This window comes from Rhinichthys klamathensis, unplaced genomic scaffold, assembly GCF_029890125.1.
Source record: "Rhinichthys klamathensis goyatoka isolate OS25496 unplaced genomic scaffold, OSU_Roscu_1.1 h1tg000040l_1, whole genome shotgun sequence".
NCBI classification, from domain to species: domain Eukaryota; kingdom Metazoa; phylum Chordata; class Actinopteri; order Cypriniformes; family Leuciscidae; genus Rhinichthys; species Rhinichthys klamathensis.
The window spans coordinates 7068704-7091153 of NW_026606587.1; the positions used below are offsets into that span (position 1 = coordinate 7068704).

General features: G+C 37.8%; 1 protein-coding gene across 2 annotated transcripts in view; it reads left to right on the forward strand.

Moving 5' to 3' along the window:
• The window catches only part of pabpc1l (poly(A) binding protein, cytoplasmic 1-like), a 144592-nt gene that overhangs the window by 64397 nt on the left and 57745 nt on the right, over positions 1–22450 (forward strand). For both annotated transcript variants that reach the window (XM_056246739.1, XM_056246738.1), the window contains exons 11-12: positions 11366–11485; positions 13594–13724. In XM_056246739.1, coding sequence (XP_056102714.1) covers positions 11366–11485; positions 13594–13724 — 251 coding nt within the window. The remainder of the gene's footprint in view (positions 1–11365; positions 11486–13593; positions 13725–22450) is intronic.

Here is a 22450-nt window from a genome sequence, read left to right on the forward strand (position 1 = left end):
GCGACGAGCGAGCAGAACAGAGCGAACGTTTTTTAGTTCATTCCTACTTCCATAGGAATTCCCTCGAGCGCTCTGCACGTGGCCATTATCAATGTCCCGTATTTAAAAGCTCTCGGTCCTCAGTCACATACCAAATATATGTATAATGTATATATAAATATAATTTTGGACACAAGAGGGCAGTATGGCCCTATGTATAATTTTGTGTTTAAACTAAAAGAGCCCCTCCCCCCCTCCCCACACAGACACAGACACAGACACACACGAATGGCAGGGTGCATTCTCTCTGTCAGAGGGAGAGGGAGAGAAAATTCTCAGAAACATCCACATTCAAACCAAAATATCTAACTTCCTCTTGGTCTGAGCTAATGACAGTTAATTAGAAAGTTGTCCGGCTTGATCTGAACCATATGCATACCTGTGTCTGTCGAGTTTCATGCAATTTCAAGCATGCTAAGAGTCTCAAAAGCATCAAACAAGAATATTAAAGTTTGATGTGTTGCCACGGCAACAGTATCTAAGATATCAATAATCCTTTCACAGGTCTACATCTGCCGTGTGTTTACATTATACACATAAAGTTTGAAGCAAATCGGGTAAAAATAAGAGGGTGATTTCAAAGCATTTAGGAAGTGACACACTTCCTGCTGCCAGTTGGTGGCGCTATAACTTTTGACTCACAATAGTCACATCCATGTGATCGGGCTCTTACAACGAACACACTGTTGAAGTTTCATCAAGATCAGTTAATGTATGCAGTAGTTATGACACACTTCCTGTTTCACGTTTCTCGCCATAATTTTGTTTCCTCGCCACGGCCAAACCGTTCGAGATATCAAAAATCCCCTCGCAAACTTTCATCCTCAATGTCTTGACTTTATGCTGACCGAGTTTCGTGCCGTTTGTTTGAATTCTCTAGGAGGAGTATTTCACATTCCATTGCGTGTGTTTTACCAACAACCCTAAATAGCCGACTTCCTGTTGGGCTGGGGTAAAAAGTAAGAGTGTGAAGTATATATGAAACGAGGAGATCTACATGTGTACCGAGTTTCATATTATTACATGCAAGCGTGTTTGATTTATGGACCATGTTTTCGGACCCCGTTCCAGGGGGCGCTGTCGAGCCCCCCTGCCACGCCCGGGTACCATCTTCAGCCCGGCCCTGATGGCCGCGGGTTCTGACATGTGTGCAAAGTTTCAGGAGTTTTTGAGCATGTTAAGGCCTCCAAAAGTGTCCAAAAGGTAGCAGAAAAATGATAAGAATAATAATAATAATAATAATAAATATATATATATATATATATATATATATATATATATATATATAAATATAGCTGCGAGCAGCGATTACGGGCCCAAGCCGGTGGCACCGCAACCCCGGTGCCTTTAGTTACCTAAAGGCACCGGGGTGGCGGTACCACCGGCTTTGGCCCTTCATCGCTGCTCGCAGCTATATTTATATATATATATATATATATATATATATATATAAAGCCGGTGGCACCGCCACCCTGGTGCCTTTAGGGTTATTGTGCACGACGTGCAAAAACGTAACCCTGCTTTGACTGTCGAAAAGAAGTGTGCTGTAGAGCTTGTATCAGTGTGGGCTCTGCAAAAGTGTGCATTGAGGGCACATGTCAACCACAAAGTATGCGAGAGCAACCTTCTGAAAGGTCAGGTCTACATCCAGGTCTACATCTGCCGTGTGTTTACATCATAGTAGTGAAGTTTGAAGCAATCAGCTGATTTCAAAGCTTTTTGAAAGTGACAGACTTCCTGCTGCCAGTTGGTGGCGCTATAACCGGGGTGGCGGTGCCGCCGGCTTTGGCCCTTTCATCGCTGCTCGCAGCTATATTTATATATATACACACACACACACACACACATATATATATATATATATATATATATATATACATATATATATATATTGTTTTTTTAAGAGACAAGACAGAATATTACTTGCCTGATCTGATTAGAAAAATAGTGTTTGTGTGTGTGTGTGTGTGTGTGTGTGTGTGTGTGTGTGTGTGTGTGTGTGTGTGTGTGTGTGTGTGTGTGTGTGTGTGTGTGTGTGTGTGTGTGTGTGTGTGTGTGTGTGTGTGTGTGTGTGTGTGTGTGTGTGTGTGTGGCGTAATTGAACAATGTAGACATAAAAACATACTCCGTCCTTTTGTTCATACAGGACATTATTCAAACTGCAAAGTGTTTACTTATATTTGTGTACACTCGCAATAAAACACAACATTGTGCTTTTGTCAAACTATAAACTCTTGTCAAACTGTAAACTACAACTGTCATCCAAACCAAATTTTCTTACACACACACACACACACAGTTTAAAAGCAAAAAATATCAAACAATCCTATTTAAAAACAGTCTGTGGGAGCCATCTTTTGGACATTCATCATATCGCATTGGTTTTCATTTCTTGTCATCAAAAAGAGCCCTAATCTGTTTATTTTTTCAGTTACACATTCTACATTGATTAAAAAAGAAAAATCAAATGTGTTTTTATTTTATACAGAAATAAATAATCTATCATCCAGATGAGAATAAAGTTAGTGTTAGTTCAAATTTTAAGGAAAACAAATATATAATCTGAAATATAGCACATTCATTTAAAATTCATTCAGGTTCAATTACCAAACATACAATCTTAATGTAATTTAAAGCAAACAATACGTTTAAAATATATGGGTTGTATGACTATTTTTTAATATAAAAAGATATATATCCAAAAAGACAAGGCCTAAAGTTTAACAAGGGTTAAACTCTTATCACTGTAACAGACACAATCACACACACAATCACACACACACACACACACACACAAGTCAAATCACTTACATTTTACATGCAATATTGACTTTTTTTCTGTTTCAGCAGCGAAAATAGTTAAACAAAGATCACAGCAGAACCATCGCGCATCTCACAGCAACGCGTTCTCATTACTGAATGATTCAGCATTTTGAACGAATCGGTTGACTCAAAGATTCAATGACCAATCAATCCATAAACATCTATCTCATTCATGAATGACTCAGTCGTTCAAACGAATGAATCAATGACTCGCTCATTAAGACGGTCGCCTGGCGACACCTAATGACGGTTTAGTGTTATGTTTAAAAGTATCATTCTTTCCAACGATTGTTAATTAACTCATATTTGAAACATAAGCTATATTTATATATATACATACATATACACACACATACACAAAAATAAAATAAAAACACATTTGAAACGTGTTTTCTTACTAAATTGTGAGCTGAACGAAAGTTGCAGCAAATATCAGCAACAGGAGTCAAATTTCATTAATCACGAGAGTGAAGAGCTGACTGAAAAGATGATGACGGAATAGGCTATTTTATGTAAAAACGCCTATTTAAGCGAATCTGTCATTGTACTCTTTTATTGTTGTGTTTTCCGTGAAAAATAATAGACTATTGAACTCAGAATTCAAGCAATCGGCCCCCGAAATTGCACTAATTTTAGTGACACTAAAAAGTATGCGGCTGCACTGGCATTCATAATGGTGCGCGTCCATGGCGACGAGCGAGCAGAACAGAGCGAACGTTTAGTTAATTTCTACTTCCATAGGAATTCATTCGAGCGCCACCATTTCAATGTCCGTGCGGACGTCCATATTATACTTTCGCTTTCAAGTTAGTGTTTTTAAACCCCCCAGCGGGAGGTTTACACAATTTGTTTACACAATCACACGTTGATTAACCGGTGGGAAAATATTCCCATAGTAACATCCCTAATATATAAATATATATAAATTCAATAGGCCTACCTGATTTTGAACACAAGAGGGCAGTATAGCACTATATATGATTTGGATTATTATTATTTTTGACTAAACAACCATTCTGGCTGTTTTTAAACTTAAAAATAATTCTTAAATTGAAAAAAAGGAATAAAATGGGTTTAGTTCTAATATTTGTATAATTTTATATAAAAATAAATGGTGTATAATTACATTTTAGAAAGATATGAGACATGCCCTGATTCTTTTTTTGACATTATTGTCCTCGATCAGAGCCCTAATCTGTTTATTTTTTCAGTTACACATTCTACATTGATTAAAAAAGAAAAATCAAATGTGTTTTTATTTTATACAGAAATAAATAATCTATCATTCAGATGAGAATAAAGTTAGTGTTAGTTCAAATTTTAAGGAAAACAAATATATGATCTGAAATATAGCACATTCATTTATAATTCATTCAGGTTCAATTACCAAACATACAAATCTCAATGTAATTTAAAGCAAACAATACATTTAAAATACATGGGTTGTATGCTATTTTTTTTTATATAAAAAGATATATATCCAAAAAGACAAGGCCTAAACTTTAACAAGGGTTAAACAATCACTGTAACAGACACAATCACACACACACACACACACACACACACACACACACACACACACACACACACACACACACACGTCAAATCACTTACATTTTAGATGCAATATTGACTTTTTTTTCTGTTTCAGCAGCGAAAATAGTTAAACAAAGATCACAGCAGAACCATCGAGCATCTCACAGCAACGCGTTCTCATTACTGAATCATTCAGCATTTTGAACGAATCGGTTGACTCAAAGATTCAACGACCAATCCATAATCTGTCTCATTCATGAATGACTCAGCCGTTCGAACGAATCGTTTGAACGAATGAATCAATGACTCGCTCATTAAGACGGTCGCCTGGCGACACCTAATGACGGTTTAGTGATATTAAAAGTATCATTCTTTCCAACGATTGTTAATTAACTCATATTTGAAACATAAGCTATATATATATATATATATATATATATATACACACATATATATACACACACATATATATACACAAAAATAAAATAAAAACACATTTGAAGCGTGTTTGCTTACTAAATTGTGAGCGGAACGAAAGTTGCAGCAAATATCAGCAACAGGAGTCAAATTTCATTAATCACGAGAGTGAAGAGCTGACTGAAAAGATGATGACGGAATAGGCTATTTTATGTAAAAGCCCCTATTTCAGCGAATCTATCCTTGTACTCTTTTGTTGTTGTGTTTTCCGTGAAAAATAATAGACTATTGAACTCACAATTCAAGCAATCGGCCCCGTTATTGCACTAATTTTAAAGTGACACTAAAAAGTATGCGGCTGCACTGGCATTCATAATGGTGCGCGTCCATGGCGACGAGCGAGCAGAACAGAGCGAACGTTTTTTAGTTCATTCCTACTTCCATAGGAATTCCCTCGAGCGCTCTGCACGTGGCCATTATCAATGTCCCGTATTTAAAAGCTCTCGGTCCTCAGTCACATACCAAATATATGTATAATGTATATATAAATATAATTTTGGACACAAGAGGGCAGTATGGCCCTATGTATAATTTTGTGTTTAAACTAAAAGAGCCCCTCCCCCCCTCCCCACACAGACACAGACACAGACACACACGAATGGCAGGGTGCATTCTCTCTGTCAGAGGGAGAGGGAGAGAAAATTCTCAGAAACATCCACATTCAAACCAAAATATCTAACTTCCTCTTGGTCTGAGCTAATGACAGTTAATTAGAAAGTTGTCCGGCTTGATCTGAACCATATGCATACCTGTGTCTGTCGAGTTTCATGCAATTTCAAGCATGCTAAGAGTCTCAAAAGCATCAAACAAGAATATTAAAGTTTGATGTGTTGCCACGGCAACAGTATCTAAGATATCAATAATCCTTTCACAGGTCTACATCTGCCGTGTGTTTACATTATACACATAAAGTTTGAAGCAAATCGGGTAAAAATAAGAGGGTGATTTCAAAGCATTTAGGAAGTGACACACTTCCTGCTGCCAGTTGGTGGCGCTATAACTTTGACTCACAATAGTCACATCCATGTGATCGGGCTCTTACAACGAACACACTGTTGAAGTTTCATCAAGATCAGTTAATGTATGCAGTAGTTATGACACTTCCTGTTTCACGTTTCTCGCCATAATTTTGTTTCCTCGCCACGGCCAAACCGTTCGAGATATCAAAAATCCCCTCGCAAACTTTCATCCTCAATGTCTTGACTTCATGCTGACCGAGTTTCGTGCCGTTTGTTTGAATTCTCTAGGAGGAGTATTTCACATTCCATTGCGTGTGTTTTACCAACAACCCTAAATAGCCGACTTCCTGTTGGGCTGGGGTAAAAAGTAAGAGTGTGAAGTATATATGAAACGAGGAGATCTACATGTGTACCGAGTTTCATATTATTACATGCAAGCGTGTTTGATTTATGGACCATGTTTTCGGACCCCGTTCCAGGGGGCGCTGTCGAGCCCCCCTGCCACGCCCGGGTACCATCTTCACCCCGGCCCTGATGGCCGCGGGTTCTGACCCGCGTGCAAAGTTTCAAGAGTTTTCGTGCACGTTAAGAGCCCCAAAAGTGCCCGAATAGTCGTAAGAAAAATAAAAGAGGAGAAAAAAAAAAAAAATAATAATAATCCTAAGGAAAACAATAGGGCCTTCGCCTTTTCAAGGCTTGGGCCCTAATAATAATAAATAATCCTAAGGAAAACAATAGGGCCTTCGCCCTTTGGGCTTGGGCCCTAAATATATATTTATTTATATATTATTTGAGTTTTGAAGTGCTGGAAAAAGATGTGTGAAGTACTTGAAAGTATTTCACTATTCCAGCCAAGGTTACAGTTAGTGTTACTATATTAAATCCATGGTGAATGTTGCTGGTCTGTGGACGTAAAGTATAACTAGTTCATTCACGGCACAATGTTTCTCCTGGTTTCCACGTCAGCGCTGTTTGATCTAATAAAGATATACGGTAATAACGGAGAAATGTGAATCCTTCTCACTAGATCTCATAGCGATTATTCTTTCCATGGCGAATTCAAATGTTTTCTTCACTGGATCTCTTAGTGCTGTGTTGTAACAGTGTCGCTTGATCGAGATCGGCTCGCGCTGCACAGATGTTGCTGGTCCGAACTGATAAACGACCCGTGAAGCACAATATAATGAGTAGCGCAGTTTCGTTCCGCTTTCATTACGCTTGCCATTTGATGTTGCGCAACGTTGTGGTGATCGCGCCAGCGCGAATTTTGTCGGCAGGAAAAAATGGTCCAATGAATCGTTCGGTTTGTATGCGTACCGAACCGGAAGCCTCGTACCGAAACGGTTCAATACGAATACATGTACCGTTACACCCCTAATATATATATATATATGTGTGTGTGTGTGTGTGTATATATATATATATATATATATATATATATATATATATATATATATATATATATATATACAAGAAAGAATGCAATGACAATATATATATATATATTGTCCTTGCATTCTTTCTTGTGTGACACCCCTGAATGAAAGGCTCATTATTATGCAGGGTCACTGTCTGAGAACCACTTAATTATTCATGATAGGGGTTGGGCCGTTCCGCCCATCCGCATATTGCCTTGGCAAACAAAAAAATGTTTTTCACAATTTAAAACAATCTATTGTTTTATGTGAATGATTAGGAAGGATGATTTTCAGATCATTTTGAAGCAAAAACTCTAGGCGACAACGTCCATTAGTCAAAAATCTTGTGGACACATATTTAGTATGTTTTTTGTGTCCTTATTTCAAAAACTTTATTTTTTAGTTTTTTCAATAACCACGCATAAACAATATTCTCTCAAAAATACAAACTTGTACATACATGTTGCTCACATATTATGGTAGTCCTGTGTGTGCTAAATAGAGTGTAATTTCACCTGTGCCATTAATATGTTTATAAGCAACTGAAAAAAACACAAATGTCAGAGCATGTCAAAACATCTCAAGGAGCCCAAAACACCTTGGACCCCAGAGGGTTAAATTAAATTAAGATTGTATGCTTGGTAATTGAACCTAAATAAATTTAAAATTAATGTGCTATATTTCAGATCAATATAACCTGTTTGTTTTCCTTCATTTTAATCAACACTTACTTTATTCTCATCTGAATTATAAATAACTTATTTCTGTATAAAATAAAAAATCCCGAATAATCCAGACCAACCAGAGCACACTATTTCTACAACATCATCAGTGCTGAAGCGGAACTACCAGAGCCGTTCGGCAGATAGCGAGCAGATATTTTGATATTTTGTGTCACGTTGTGCACAATAACCCTAAAGGCACCAGGGTGGCGGTGCCACCGGGTTTTTATATATATATATATATATATATATATATAAAAAAAAAAGCCGGCGGCACCGCCACCCCGGTGCCTTTGGCCCGTAATCGCTGCTCGCAGCTATATTTATTATTATTCTTCTCTTAAAAGAATCGCTTTATACAGTCCTTCCAGAAAAACGCGGAGTTTTTTTGTGATTGTTGCGGGCAAAAATCCTTGATTACGCGGCCCGTTTTCTTTAAAAATGCGATGGAATATGCGGGATATTTATGCAATTTTTTGCGATGAAATTGCGGGAACTTGCAAAAATTGCGGGAACTTGCAAAAACTGCGGTTTGATGAAAAAGAGGGAAAAAAAGTGATCCCCCCCAACACCCTGTTCTCACTAGGCTACTACCTTAATGTAATTAATGTAAAAACCTTTCTTATTACTTCCTATGATAAGCAAACATACTACATCACAGAAAGTTCTGGAAATATTTAATTTCTCATCTTGTTTTATTTCAGACTGTATCGAGTGGAAATAAGGTGTGGCCCCTTTAAGAGTTGCGCGCTCCCTGTCTAACTGTCTGCAGTATTATATTGTATGTGCCATGCGCCTCGAACACCCCATGTGTGCGGGTAATTTCTGTTTGATGCTACTTCTTTTATCTTATTTTGTTTATTAAGTAACGACGTGGACGGTAGAACGTGTGACAGACAGTTACGAGTTCGATTTGGGAATAAAGTGCGAGTTGTGAGATGCCAATCGCCTCCGTGAGTCTGTCTGGCCTCTGCAATTACTTCAGCTGTGAGCTATCCCTATTTTTCTTCCCGACACAACGCGTTACAAGACCTTAATAAACACATCAAACTTACAAAACATTGATGAGTCAAACAAGTTCTGTAGCTTTACTAGAGGAATATGCTACAACTTCAGTAAAAATGAATAAATGAAATATAAAAATAAAGTGTGCTCCTGTTTTACAGCTTTTCAATGATGTTCACGTCGCGTAATTACTTCACTTCATAACGTTCCCATGGCAACAGGGGGAAGTGGCTGCTCTTGTGTGAAGCAAACGCAACATTTTCCAACTTTCTGCTAAGATGTATGTGACTTTTTTGCGACGAAAATGCGGGGATTATGAAATCATGCAAGCCCCGCATATTTTGCGCGGAAATCAGCAATTTATGCGGCGAAATTGCGGAGTATTTGAAAAAATGCGACCCCCGCATAAATATGCGGACTTTGGCTGATTTTGCATTGAATTCAGCGATCGCATAATCGCGTTTTTCTGGAGGGACTGTTTTTAGAGGTCCTAAACATGCTCGAAAACTCATGTAACTTTGCACATGCTTCAGAAGTGGTGAAAATTTACGTGTGATATGGTTTTCAAAATTGGGTGGGGCAAATTCTGTAAATTTTTGCCCCGGCTCTACGTTTCACGTACAGGTATGAAATTTGGTACATACATGTAATGACCCAATACCTACAAAAAAGTCTCTTGGAGCATAGCCCTAAACACAACAGGAAGTCAGCTATTTTGAACTTCCTCCTAGATTTTGTGAATTTTTCGTAATTTCCTGATGTTGTACTTTAACGAACTCCTCCTACAGTTTTGATCTGATCCTCTTCAAATTTGGTGAGTGTAATCTTAAGGCCTTTGCGACGTTAAATTGCGAAGATCTTGAGTTTTCGTCAAAGGGTGCGCTCTCGGCGGCCTGACAAATGTGTGGGGCAAAATGGCTCAATAGCGCAACCCTACATTATTGCCTCGGCTCTACGTTTGACGTACAGGTGTGAAATTCGGTACATACATGTAATGACACAATACCTACAAAAAAGTCTCTTGGAGCGTAGCCCTAAACATAACAGGAAGTCAGCCGTTTTGAACTTCCTCTCAGATTTTTGTGCAGTTTTTGCCATTTTCAGGCCTCGTACTTTAACGAACTCCTCCTACAGTTTTAATCTGATTATCTTCAAATTTGGTGAGTGTAATCTTAAGGCCTTTGCGACGTTAAATTGCGAAGATCTTGAGTTTTCGTTGAAGGGCGTGTCCTCGGCGGCCTGACAAAATTCGATGTTTCGCCATGAAACAGGAAGTTGCTGTAACTCAGGCAAACAATGTCCAATCTGCCCCAAACTTCACACGTTTGATAAGAGTTCTGTCCTGAACACATGTCTATGCTCATATTCAGTTACAGTCATAGCGCCACCTGCTGGCAACAGGAAGTGACATGTTTAACACTGTTGTGGACTCCTAATGACAAAGTGCCAGCAAGTGCTAAACATGCTAGCAACATACTAGAAACATGTTAAAACATGCTAGCAAACACTTAGCTAAGTGCTAAAGCATGCTATTACTAAAATTAAATAGGAATTTGCTGTAACTCACGCATGGAATGTCAAATCTGCCCCAAACTTCACACGTTTGATGAGTCATGGCCTGAACACATCTACATGAGAATATTCAGTTATAGTAATAGCGCCACCTACTGGCAACAGGAAGTGACATGTTTAACACTGTGATGCAGTACTAGCAACATATTAAATATGCCATTGAGTTATAAACATGTTATAAACATGTTAAAACATGCTAGCAATTCTTACCTAAATGCTAAAGCATGCTAATGCAATGAAACAGGAAGTTGTTGTTACTCAAGGCAATGTCCAATCTGCCCCAAACTTCACACGTTTAATAAGAGTTCTGTCCTGAACACATCTACATGACAATTTTCAGTTATAGTAATAGCGCCACCTACTGACAACAGGAAGTGACATGGTTAACACTGTATTGCAGTACTAGCCACATACTAAAATATGCCTTTGTGTGTTAAACATGCTAGAAATATACTAAACATGCTAGCAACACTTAGCTGAGTGATAAAGCATGCTATTATCATCATAATAAAGGACAATTTTGTAAGTGACTTTGACATACTCCTCCTATATTTACCTACTTAAATGCACATTTCCCACCGTGCTTTGTCTTCCTAAACCACCGGGTGGCAATAGCACGGGTGTGAGGGCCCTTTCATCGCTGCTTGCAGCTTTAATTATAATTGAAACTAGACCTTTGAGTAATACTGGAAATATTACTATAAATTACAATTATAAATTATGTCACTACAATCATTCAAATACATTTTTTTAAAACTATTTGGTCTGCATATGTTCTGTGTTCTTAGTTAATTTCTGTTATTGGCTGCTTTAGCTCCATTTACAGCTCAGTTTGTGAGGCAAGCAGTGCCACGCAGGCCCTGCACTACCATCAGCACAGTCCGCCAGGCCTCCACCCAGGTTCCTCACATTGTTAACAACACCCAGCGAATGGGTAAGTGTGCGTGTGCGTGCGTGTCCTACATTGTGGGGTCCAAATGTCCTCAATAGCTATACAGTGGGGAACAGCCAAAGGTCTCCTTGAGTAAAACTGAAATGGAATAATGTTTTGTTTAAAAAAAAAAATCATTAGATAACAATAAGTGGTAACACTTTACAATAATAGTGTACTAATACCTGAATTAATAATTACTTTACTATGAACTTATGATGAGTTAAGACATGTACTAATGAGGAACTAACCTTAACTACGACATGAGTCATACGAATTCCTGCGTGAATATACCATCTTAACTACACGTTAGTACATGCTTGTTAATTAATGCATTAATTAACATTTCGGGGTAAACTAAATCAAACATGTTCTAGATCAGAAGAAAGATGTACTAAAAGGGCACAATGTAAAATTGTTCATAAATTTGACACCAGCAACTGTCACAATCATCAGTGAATGACACTAGATGTCTTGCAATATTTACATTTAACCTTACTCATTGAACACAGTGTTCACACACATTCATCATTAAAAACAATTTAATCTCATTCTGTTTTAAGTGATTCCACTGCTGCCATCAAGAGTGAAATACCTACACTAACATATTCATTAACAGATGCAATTTTCAAAATTAAAATCAATGTTAGCACAGATGATGGTTATTTATGTGGTTATTTTATGGATTGGTTTACTGTCTTTATATCATAATGCAGTTGGATGTTAGTCAGTTAGGGTTCTTGGCTGCTCTTCTTTTGGGCCACAAAATGTGTCCATTTTCTAGAGCAAGTTTGATTTAGTTTACCCCGAAATGTTAATTTATACATTAACAAGCATGTACTAACTTGTAGTTAAGATGGTTTATTCATGCAGGAATTCATGACTCATGTCGTAGTTAAAGGACAAGTTCAATATTTTACACTTAAAGCCCTGTTTCAAGATCGTTTCTGATGAAATAGAACGGTTAAGGTTAAAATTTGGACACATGCTGCTGTCCCGAGAAATTTCGGTTTCTGTGGTTGCACCCCCCCCCCCCCCCCCCACCTCCACAATGGTTGCATAGGTGCACATAAACAATCCTTCCTAAAACGCATTAAACTTTAGTTTACAAAGACGTTAAACTCACCGAGTGGTCAGGGGTGTTCACTGATATGCTCACACAAAAATCGCTGCAAAAGATGCTTTCCAACAGGTTTTAACGTAGATTTTGTCTAACTCCATTTGACTTGACTTGAGCATATCAGTGAACACCCCTGACCACTCGGTGAGTTTAACGTCTTAGTAAACTAAAGTTTAATGCGTTTTAGGAAGGATTGTTTATGTGCACCTATGCAACCATTGTGGAGGTGGGGGGGGGTGCAACCACAGAAACCGAAATTTCTCTTTAAAAAAATATACCGAACTTGTCCTTTAAGGTTAGTTCCTCACTAGTACATGTCTTAACTCATCATTAGTTCATAGTAAAGTAATTATTAAATCAGGTATTAGTACATGATTACTCATGTACTATTATTGTAAAGTCTTACCCAATAAGTCAATGTAAAGTTCCCACGAAGAACGAAAATACTAAAACAAACGTGTGTATGGGTGTCCACATGTGTATTTATAAGTTCGGTAACACTTTATTTTGATGGTCCCTTTTGAACATTGTTGACCTAAGTAACTCTGCAACTACACGTCAACTAACTAGAGTATTAGTAGACTCTCTGCTTAATATCTGATAACCCTTTATTGTGATGGTCCCCCAAAAAATGACTATGAGTAACTTAGCAACTACATGTCAACTTATTTTAACCCTACTGGTCTACTAATACTCTAATAACACTCTACTGAGAGTTAGTAGACATGTAGGTGCAAAGGTACTTATGTTCTAAACTTTATTTTGATGGTCCCTTTAACCCATTCCATTGACTATAAGTTCTAAAAAATGGGACTTATGCCTTGGGTATGGATGCTTCTCACAAGTATGTATCTCTATCACCTTTGGTACATCTATACATTTAATCTAATGAGCTAGAATTGATGAATGTTAGTGTCATTATGTGTGTCCTGTTGGCTGGAATGTGAAGTGTATTTTCTTGTTGAATGTGCCCGTTTCTCTCTTGGCTTAGCAAATATTGGGACACAGACTGCTGGTGGGAGAACTGGAGCTGTAGTCAGAGGAGTCGGTCAATACAAGTACTCAGCAGGAGTCCGAAATGTGCAGCAGGTCATCAATGCTCCAGCTCCTGTTGTTCACCAGGTAAAATGAAGGTGCACACCTGTATTTTGTCATTCCGTATTCGAGCAGAACGCTGTTGTGAAGCAGAGCTTGTGTGGTGCTTGCAAGTATTATTCGAGCCCTGAGCTACTTAAGGACCATTCGCACATGATTGTATAACGGAATGGAACATAATGCAAGAGAAGACCCTGATGATCTTATCTCTGGCCTCCAAGGACCACAGGGAGCACACAATGGCCCTGAAATTTAGGGCAAGTGCCCCCCAAACATCAATGGGGTCACCTGTGGGGATGAGGGATGCTTGTACTGTTAAATCTTTCTCTGAGCTTTCTTATAACCTTAGTTTTTATTCTCTCATTCTGTCCCTTGATGCGGAAAAATCTTTTGATTCTGTGGAGTGGTCTTATTTATTTTATAACTTGGTAAAATGTGGTCTTAGGGAATACTTCATTAAGTGGGTGCGACTACTCTATACAGATCCTCTTGCAGCGGGGGGTGTCTGGGAGATAGGCAGCACATATTGTCCGAGAATTTCTGACTCTGTGTGCAAGGACCTTTAGCCTATTTTGTCTGTCCTCTTAATTTTTGTGTTGTGCGAACCTGGCACGAAGCGATTCAGGTGCAGGTGGTATGACTCCAGAGATGTAGAGCCATGTGCACAGAGGTACAAGGGCAGAATGACCCTCCTTTGGTCATCTATCCTGTCTTCTGTATGTTTTAGTTTGGTTGGTAATTGTAGCTAGAGGGTGAACTAGGCTAAAGAGATGCGCTTCCCCTTTAAAAACAAAAATTTCATTGTAATAGTTACAATTTGTTGTACAACCTACACATCCCAGTATAAACGTTCTCAATAAATTATTCATTTAAGCACGTTCACACACCACTGTTAATTTTAGCAGAAAAGCAAGCATACTGTATGTGGGATTTGGCATGGCAGAAACCAGGCAAAGAGTGCCTCCTTTATAATCAAACTCATCTTATTTCGTGATCTTACAGCATAGATGAAGCTGACTACACAATGAATCTCTTATTTACATAATGTCTACACTTCATGGAGTGAAGGATTTGCGAGCGAGCAGAACTCAGAATATCCACACTGCTCGAAACGCAGAGTTTTTGTTCAGTGCTAACTAAAACAGCTCTGATTGGCCATTTCATTAAACGTTATCAGATGTGTTTGTGATAAGCTACATTGCTCAATGCAGCAAAACTCGTTGTAAATGGAATCCTTTGATTTCCAGAGTGCAGACACAGATGCGATCGTTTGCTAAATTTGTTTCACAACATCCTATTATTACAGAGAAAACAGATCCTAGACCAGCAGTTATAGGCAGCTTTTCCCTCTAAAAGCTAAGAAGCAGCAGCAGGTAGTGGTTTGAGTAAGACCTACTCAAGAGACTAAGTCCATGCTAGTCTCAAGTCTGTGGTTATGGTAAGGCAAAGTCTTGCCCAGCCTTACAAACACTCTGCCTATGTTGGTACTGTATTTGCAGAGAAATTTGTTGCATATCTGTATCACCTTGCTTGGCCCAGTTATCACTTGATAGTGGAAACATATCTGTAATCAACCCGATCATATCTGTATCATCTTGCTTAGCCCAATTATCATTTTATTGTGGAAACAGAGGTGGGGCAATTAGTTTGAGCTTAAATGGTGCCTCACATAAAACACTTAGCACATACATTCAAATACATTAAATAAATAAATAAATAATAAATTAAATAAACTTGGGTGATTTTTATTTCTTTCTTTATTTTTTTATTACATAGCCATATTGCTTCAGGCACAAAAGTAAATTTATAGCGATTTGTAGAACATTTAATTGCCCTTAGACGTCATCCCAGGGGCATCCACTCAAAGACCAAATGCAGCGGGTGTGTACTATCTCCTATTATTTTATGAGCCATCCTCAGCACCTGCTGTTCGTAATAAGATGTAAGGCTTCGTAAGGGAACACGCATAATTTTAGAGCAAATGTTAACAATACCCTGCAACCGATTTTTGTTCTTTATAGACAATGATGAAAACCAACAAATAAAAGAAAAGGACAGGATACTTTCAATAAATGAATTATAAAATGACTTAAGAACAACTCTCTGTACATTTAAAATAATTAAGCTTTCTCAGCACAAACAATCTTTGGTGTGACTTTTTGACAATTGCATCAGAATTTTGGTCAAACTTTAACTTATCAAAAACCGTTCCCACTCCCAGGTACTTATATTGCTCTACTTCCTCCACATGTGTGCTATTAATGACAATAGGTTGAAGTGCCAATGTTCTCCTACTAAAATTAATTATTATCTCTTTAGTTTGAGACATTCAGATCTAGTTTCATACTACTATTCCTGATCGAATGTGAAAGCAAGGAAAGTATCATCACACAGTATCATCCGCATATTTAACCAAATAACTATTATCCTGTATTTGCACTTGAAAGTTTCCAATAAACAAAAATAAGACGTAGGTGCATTTGTCATCACGGAGGATAAATACATAAATAAATAAAGAAAAAAGAAAAAATTAAATATGAAAAATATGAAATGAATTTTGAGTATTTTCTTTTAAAAGACAACATTTGGTCTTCAAAAAAACTTTTCAAAAGTTACATCTTGAAAACAGGGGTTGTCTTATATTCGGAACAATACGGTATTTGGTCCAGGATATCCTGTGACCAGGTTGGCTTTTTTTGCGTGACCGGCATTCCAGGTACTCTGTTCCCATGAAATGGCATAAAAAAGCGCATCAGGTGATAGAGGCTGCGAGTATAGGGGACGGGAACCAGGAGGAGACCACTAAACTTTTTTTTTTTTTTTTTTTTTTTTTTTTTTTTTTTTTTTTTTTTTTTTTTGTCAGTGTTAACCTCCCAGACATGTGTTTGGTGAAAAAGAGCCTTGTTGTCAGTGTTAACCTCCCAGACATGTGTTTGGTGAAGAAGAACCTTGCTGACCTTCAGGCAGCAGCTGTGTGAGGGAGAAAGGGAAATTATATGGGTCTTTTTCTTTTGCTGTTAATTTTGACTAACCATTTGATTAGTTATTTGTTGGGCACTGGCTGTTTTTCTGGTGCAGAGGGCAGGGGTTTCAGCTGACTGGACGCTTGAGTCACATCAACTGCATGGCACCAGAGAAACAGGAAATTAGACGCATATATGCAACAGCTATTTTAGCCTCACTATATTGGTTACCTGTTCAATATAGGATTAATTTTAACTTATTGATTCTAGTATATAAAGCGTCACACTATTTGCCACCTCCCTATTTAGCACATCTTCTTCATATACATAAACCACAGAGGACTCTGATCCTAGGAATGTCTAAAATCATCTGACTTGATGACCTTGGATTAAAATTGAGTGGTGACCGGGCATTTTCAGTGGCAGATCTGAAGCACTGGAATAATTACATCTAAGATTAGCATCTTTTCTATGCTCTTTTAAACGATATCTGAAATTACACTTACTGGCATCAACGTTTGGTTCAACAAGTTAATTTACAAAGAAGCTCTTGTTTTTTTTTTTTTTTAAGTATTACATATATTTCCATTATTGTTTGTATGTATTGGTCAACGCTGGTCAATGTTTTTTTTAATCGTGCTTTATAAATAAATGAACAGAAACAGAACAGCATAGAAGCAGCACCATTACAATATTGTAGTGATAGACATACCAGTGCTAATTAATAATACATCAAATGAATACAGATAATTACTAATATAGAAGATGAATACAATCACAATTACAACTATATTAGTACTAATTGTTAGCTTGCAGCTGTAGGCAAATTGTGTGATTTAAAAGATGACAATCAAAAGTGTGTGTGGTGGTAAGATGCTCAAAGCTGAGAGCAGGTTAGAAGAAAAATAGCAGCAGTGTAGAAAGACCCCAAATATTCTTATTAAATGCAACAAAAAAAAGCCATGTTAGCTGGCACAACCAGAAGGCGTAGTATACCTCCTACCTTACTTTTTCCAAAACATCCATCTGAAGACTAATAATACATAATAAAACCGTTATAATAATACAGTTCATGCAATGTACAAAAGAACAGTATTTCCACAAATTTAAACCCACGAAAGAATGGGTAATGCTATCTTGGAACATATACATGTGCAGCTGCAGCAAGTAGATCTTCATTACATGGTTCTTCTGCTGAAGGCAGATCAAAAATATTAAGAATAATAAGTACCCCCAACTAAGCAAGCCAGAGTCGCGCGACAGTGGCAAGAAACCCAAACTCCATCAGGTGACAGAATGGAGAAAAAAAAACCTTGGGGGAAACCATTTGTCATTGAGAGCATATATCGTAGTTTAGATGTATTTTTAAGATGGAAGAATGTGATTTTACAGATGTTAGAAATATGGCTTTCAAATGAAAGTTTGGTATCAAAGAGCACACCCAGGTTCCTAACTTACGACGACGACTTGACAGAGCAGCCATCAAGTGTTAGACAGTATATTGGTTATTACGTAAAAAAAACAATAATTAGAATCTGTTTTTTTAGGGCCCAAGCCTTGAAAAGGCGAAGGCCCTATTGTTTTCCTTAGGATTATTAGGGCCCAAGCCCTGAAAGGGCGCAGAGCCCTATTGTTCTTCTTAGGATTATTTGTTATTATTGTTTTTTATTAGGGCCCAAGCCTTGAAAAGGCGAAGGCCCTATTGTTTTCCTTAGGATTATTATTATTATTAGGGCCCAAGCCCTGAAAGGGCGAAGGCCCTATTGTTTTCCTTAGGATTATTAGGGCCCAAGCCTTGAAAAGGCGAAGGCCCTATTGTTTTCCTAAGGATTATTATTATTCTTCCGACTTATTATTAGGGCCCAAGCCGTGAAAAGGCGAAGGCCCTATTGTTTTCCTAAGGATTATTATTATTATTAGGGCCCAAGCCCAAAGGGCGAAGGCCCTATTGTTTTCCTTAGGATTATTTATTATTATTATTATTATTATTATTATTATTATTATTATTATTTTTCTGCTACCTTTTGGACACTTTTGGAGGCCTTAACATGCTCAAAAACTCCTGAAACTTTGCACACATGTCAGAACCCGCGGCCATCAGGGCCGGGCTGAAGATGGTACCCGGGCGTGGCAGGGGGGCTCGACAGCGCCCCCTGGAACGGGGTCCGAAAACATGGTCCATAAATCAAACACGCTTGCATGTAATAATATGAAACTCGGTACACATGTAGATCTCCTCGTTTCATATATACTTCACACTCTTACTTTTTACCCCAGCCCAACAGGAAGTCGGCTATTTAGGGTTGTTGGTAAAACACACGCAATGGAATGTGAAATACTCCTCCTAGAGAATTCAAACAAACGGCACGAAACTCGGTCAGCATGAAGTCAAGACATTGAGGATGAAAGTTTGCGAGGGGATTTTTGATATCTCGAACGGTTTGGCCGTGGCGAGGAAACGAATTTATGGCGAGAAACAACAAACAAGAAGTGCGTTATAACTTCTGCATACATTAACTGATCTTGATGAAACTTCAGCAGTGTGATCGCTGTAAGAGGCCGATCACATGGATGTGACTATTGTGAGTCAAAGTTATAGCGCCACCAACTGGCAGCAGGAAGTGTGTCACTTTCTAAATGCTTTTGACAAAAGTGGGGGGGTTAGTTTTATCTACAGTAACAAAACTCGATATGTATATTGTACTCTTCGAGCCGGACAACTTTCTAATTTACCGTAATTAGCTACGACCAACAGGAAGTCAGATATTTTGGTTTGAATGTGGATTTCAGATTCTGAGTTTTTAGCTACTCCTCCTAAGTAGTTTATTTTATTCATGCCAAACTTTTTCAACATGATGAAAATACATTGAAGATGCTAAATTGTGAACAGATATTGAATATCTCAAACGGTTTTGCTATGGTTGAGGGATTCAAGTAATGTCAAAAAAAGAATCAGGGCATGTCTCATATCTTTCTAAAATGTAATTATACACCATTTATTTTTATATAAAATTATACAAATATTAGAACTAAACCCATTTTATTCCTTTTTTTCAATTTAAGAATTATTTTTAAGTTTAAAAACAGCCAGAATGGTTGTTTAGTCAAAAATAATAATAATCCAAATCATATATAGTGCTATACTGCCCTCTTGTGTTCAAAATCAGGTAGGCCTATTGAATTTATAAATATTTATATATTAGGGATGTTACTATGGGAATATTTTCCCACCGGTTAATCAACGTGTGATTGTGTAAACCAATTGTGTAAACCTCCCGCTGGGGGGTTTAAAAACACTAACTTGAAAGCGAAAGTATAATATGGACGTCCGCACAGACATTGAAATGGTGGCGCTCGAATGAATTCCTATGGAAGTAGAAATTAACTAAACGTTCGCTCTGTTCTGCTCGCTCGTCGCCATGGACGCGCACCATTATGAATGCCAGTGCAGCCGCATACTTTTTAGTGTCACTAAAATTAGTGCAATTTCGGGGGCCGATTGCTTGAATTGTGAGTTCAATAGTCTATTATTTTTCACGGAAAACACAACAATAAAAGAGTACAATGACAGATTCGCTTAAATAGGCGTTTTTACATAAAATAGCCTATTCCATCATCATCTTTTCAGTCAGCTCTTCACTCTCGTGATTAATGAAATTTGACTCCTGTTGCTGATATTTGCTGCAACTTTCGTTCAGCTCACAATTTAGTAAGCAAACACGTTTCAAATGTGTTTTTATTTTATTTTTGTGTATGTGTGTGTATATGTATGTATATATATAAATATAGCTTATGTTTCAAATATGAGTTAATTAACAATCGTTGGAAAGAATGATACTTTTAAACATAACACTAAACCGTCATTAGGTGTCGCCAGGCGACCGTCTTAATGAGCGAGTCATTGATTCATTCGTTTGAACGACTGAGTCATTCATGAATGAGATAGATGTTTATGGATTGATTGGTCATTGAATCTTTGAGTCAACCGATTCGTTCAAAATGCTGAATCATTCAGTAATGAGAACGCGTTGCTGTGAGATGCGCGATGGTTCTGCTGTGATCTTTGTTTAACTATTTTCGCTGCTGAAACAGAAAAAAAGTCAATATTGCATGTAAAATGTAAGTGATTTGACTTGTGTGTGTGTGTGTGTGATTGTGTGTGTGATTGTGTCTGTTACAGTGATAAGAGTTTAACCCTTGTTAAACTTTAGGCCTTGTCTTTTTGGATATATATCTTTTTATATTAAAAAATAGTCATACAACCCATATATTTTAAATGTATTGTTTGCTTTAAATTACATTAAGATTGTATGTTTGGTAATTGAACCTGAATGAATTTTAAATGAATGTGCTATATTTCAGATCATATATTTGTTTTCCTTAAAATTTGAACTAACACTAACTTTATTCTCATCTGAATGATAGATTATTTATTTCTGTATAAAATAAAAACACATTTGATTTTTCTTTTTTAATCAATGTAGAATGTGTAACTGAAAAAATAAACAGATTAGGGCTCTGTTTGATGACAAGAAATGAAAACCAATGCGATATGATGAATGTCCAAAAGATGGCTCCCACAGACTGTTTTTAAATAGGATTGTTTGATATTTTTTGCTTTTAAACTGTGTGTGTGTGTGTGTGTGTAAGAGATTTTGGTTGGGTGACAGTTGTAGTTTACAGTTTGACAAGAGTTTATAGCTTGACAAAAGCACAATGTTGTGTTTTATTGCAAGTGTACACAAATATAAGTAAACACTTTGCAGTTTGAATAATGTCCTGTATGAACAAAAGGACGGAGTATGTTTTTATGTCTACATTGTTCAATTACGCCACACACACACACACACACACACACACAAACACACACACACACACACACACACACACACACACACACACACACACACACACACACACACACACACAACACTATTTTTCTAATCAGATCAGGCAAGTAATATTCTGTCTTGTCTCTTAAAAAAACAATATATATATATTTATGTATATATATATATATATATATATATATATATATATGTGTGTGTGTGTGTGTGTGTGTGTTTGTGTGTGTATATATATAAATATAGCTGCGAGCAGCGATGAAAGGGCCAAAGCCGGCGGCACCGCCACCCCGGTTATAGCGCCACCAACTGGCAGCAGGAAGTCTGTCACTTTCAAAAAGCTTTGAAATCACCTGATTGCTTCAAACTTCACTACTATGATGTAAACACACGGCAGATGTAGACCTGGATGTAGACCTGACCTTTCAGAAGGTTGCTCTCGCATACTTTGTGGTTGATATGTGCCCTCAATGCACACTTTTGCAGAGCCCACACTGATACAAGCTCTACAGCACACTTCTTTTCGACAGTCAAAGCAGGGTTACGTTTTTGCACGTCGTGCACAATAACCCTAAAGGCACCAGGGTGGCGGTGCCACCGGCTTTATATATATATATATATATATATATATATATATATAAATATAGCTGCGAGCAGCGATGAAGGGCCAAAGCCGGTGGTACCGCCACCCCGGTGCCTTTAGGTAACTAAAGGCACCGGGGTTGCGGTGCCACCGGCTTGGGCCCGTAATCGCTGCTCGCAGCTATATTTATTATTATTATTATTATTCTTATTATTTTTCTGCTACCTTTTGGACACTTTTGGAGGCCTTAACATGCTCAAAAACTCCTGAAACTTTGCACACATGTCAGAACCCGCGGCCATCAGGGCCGGGCTGAAGATGGTACCCGGGCGTGGCAGGGGGGCTCGACAGCGCCCCCTGGAA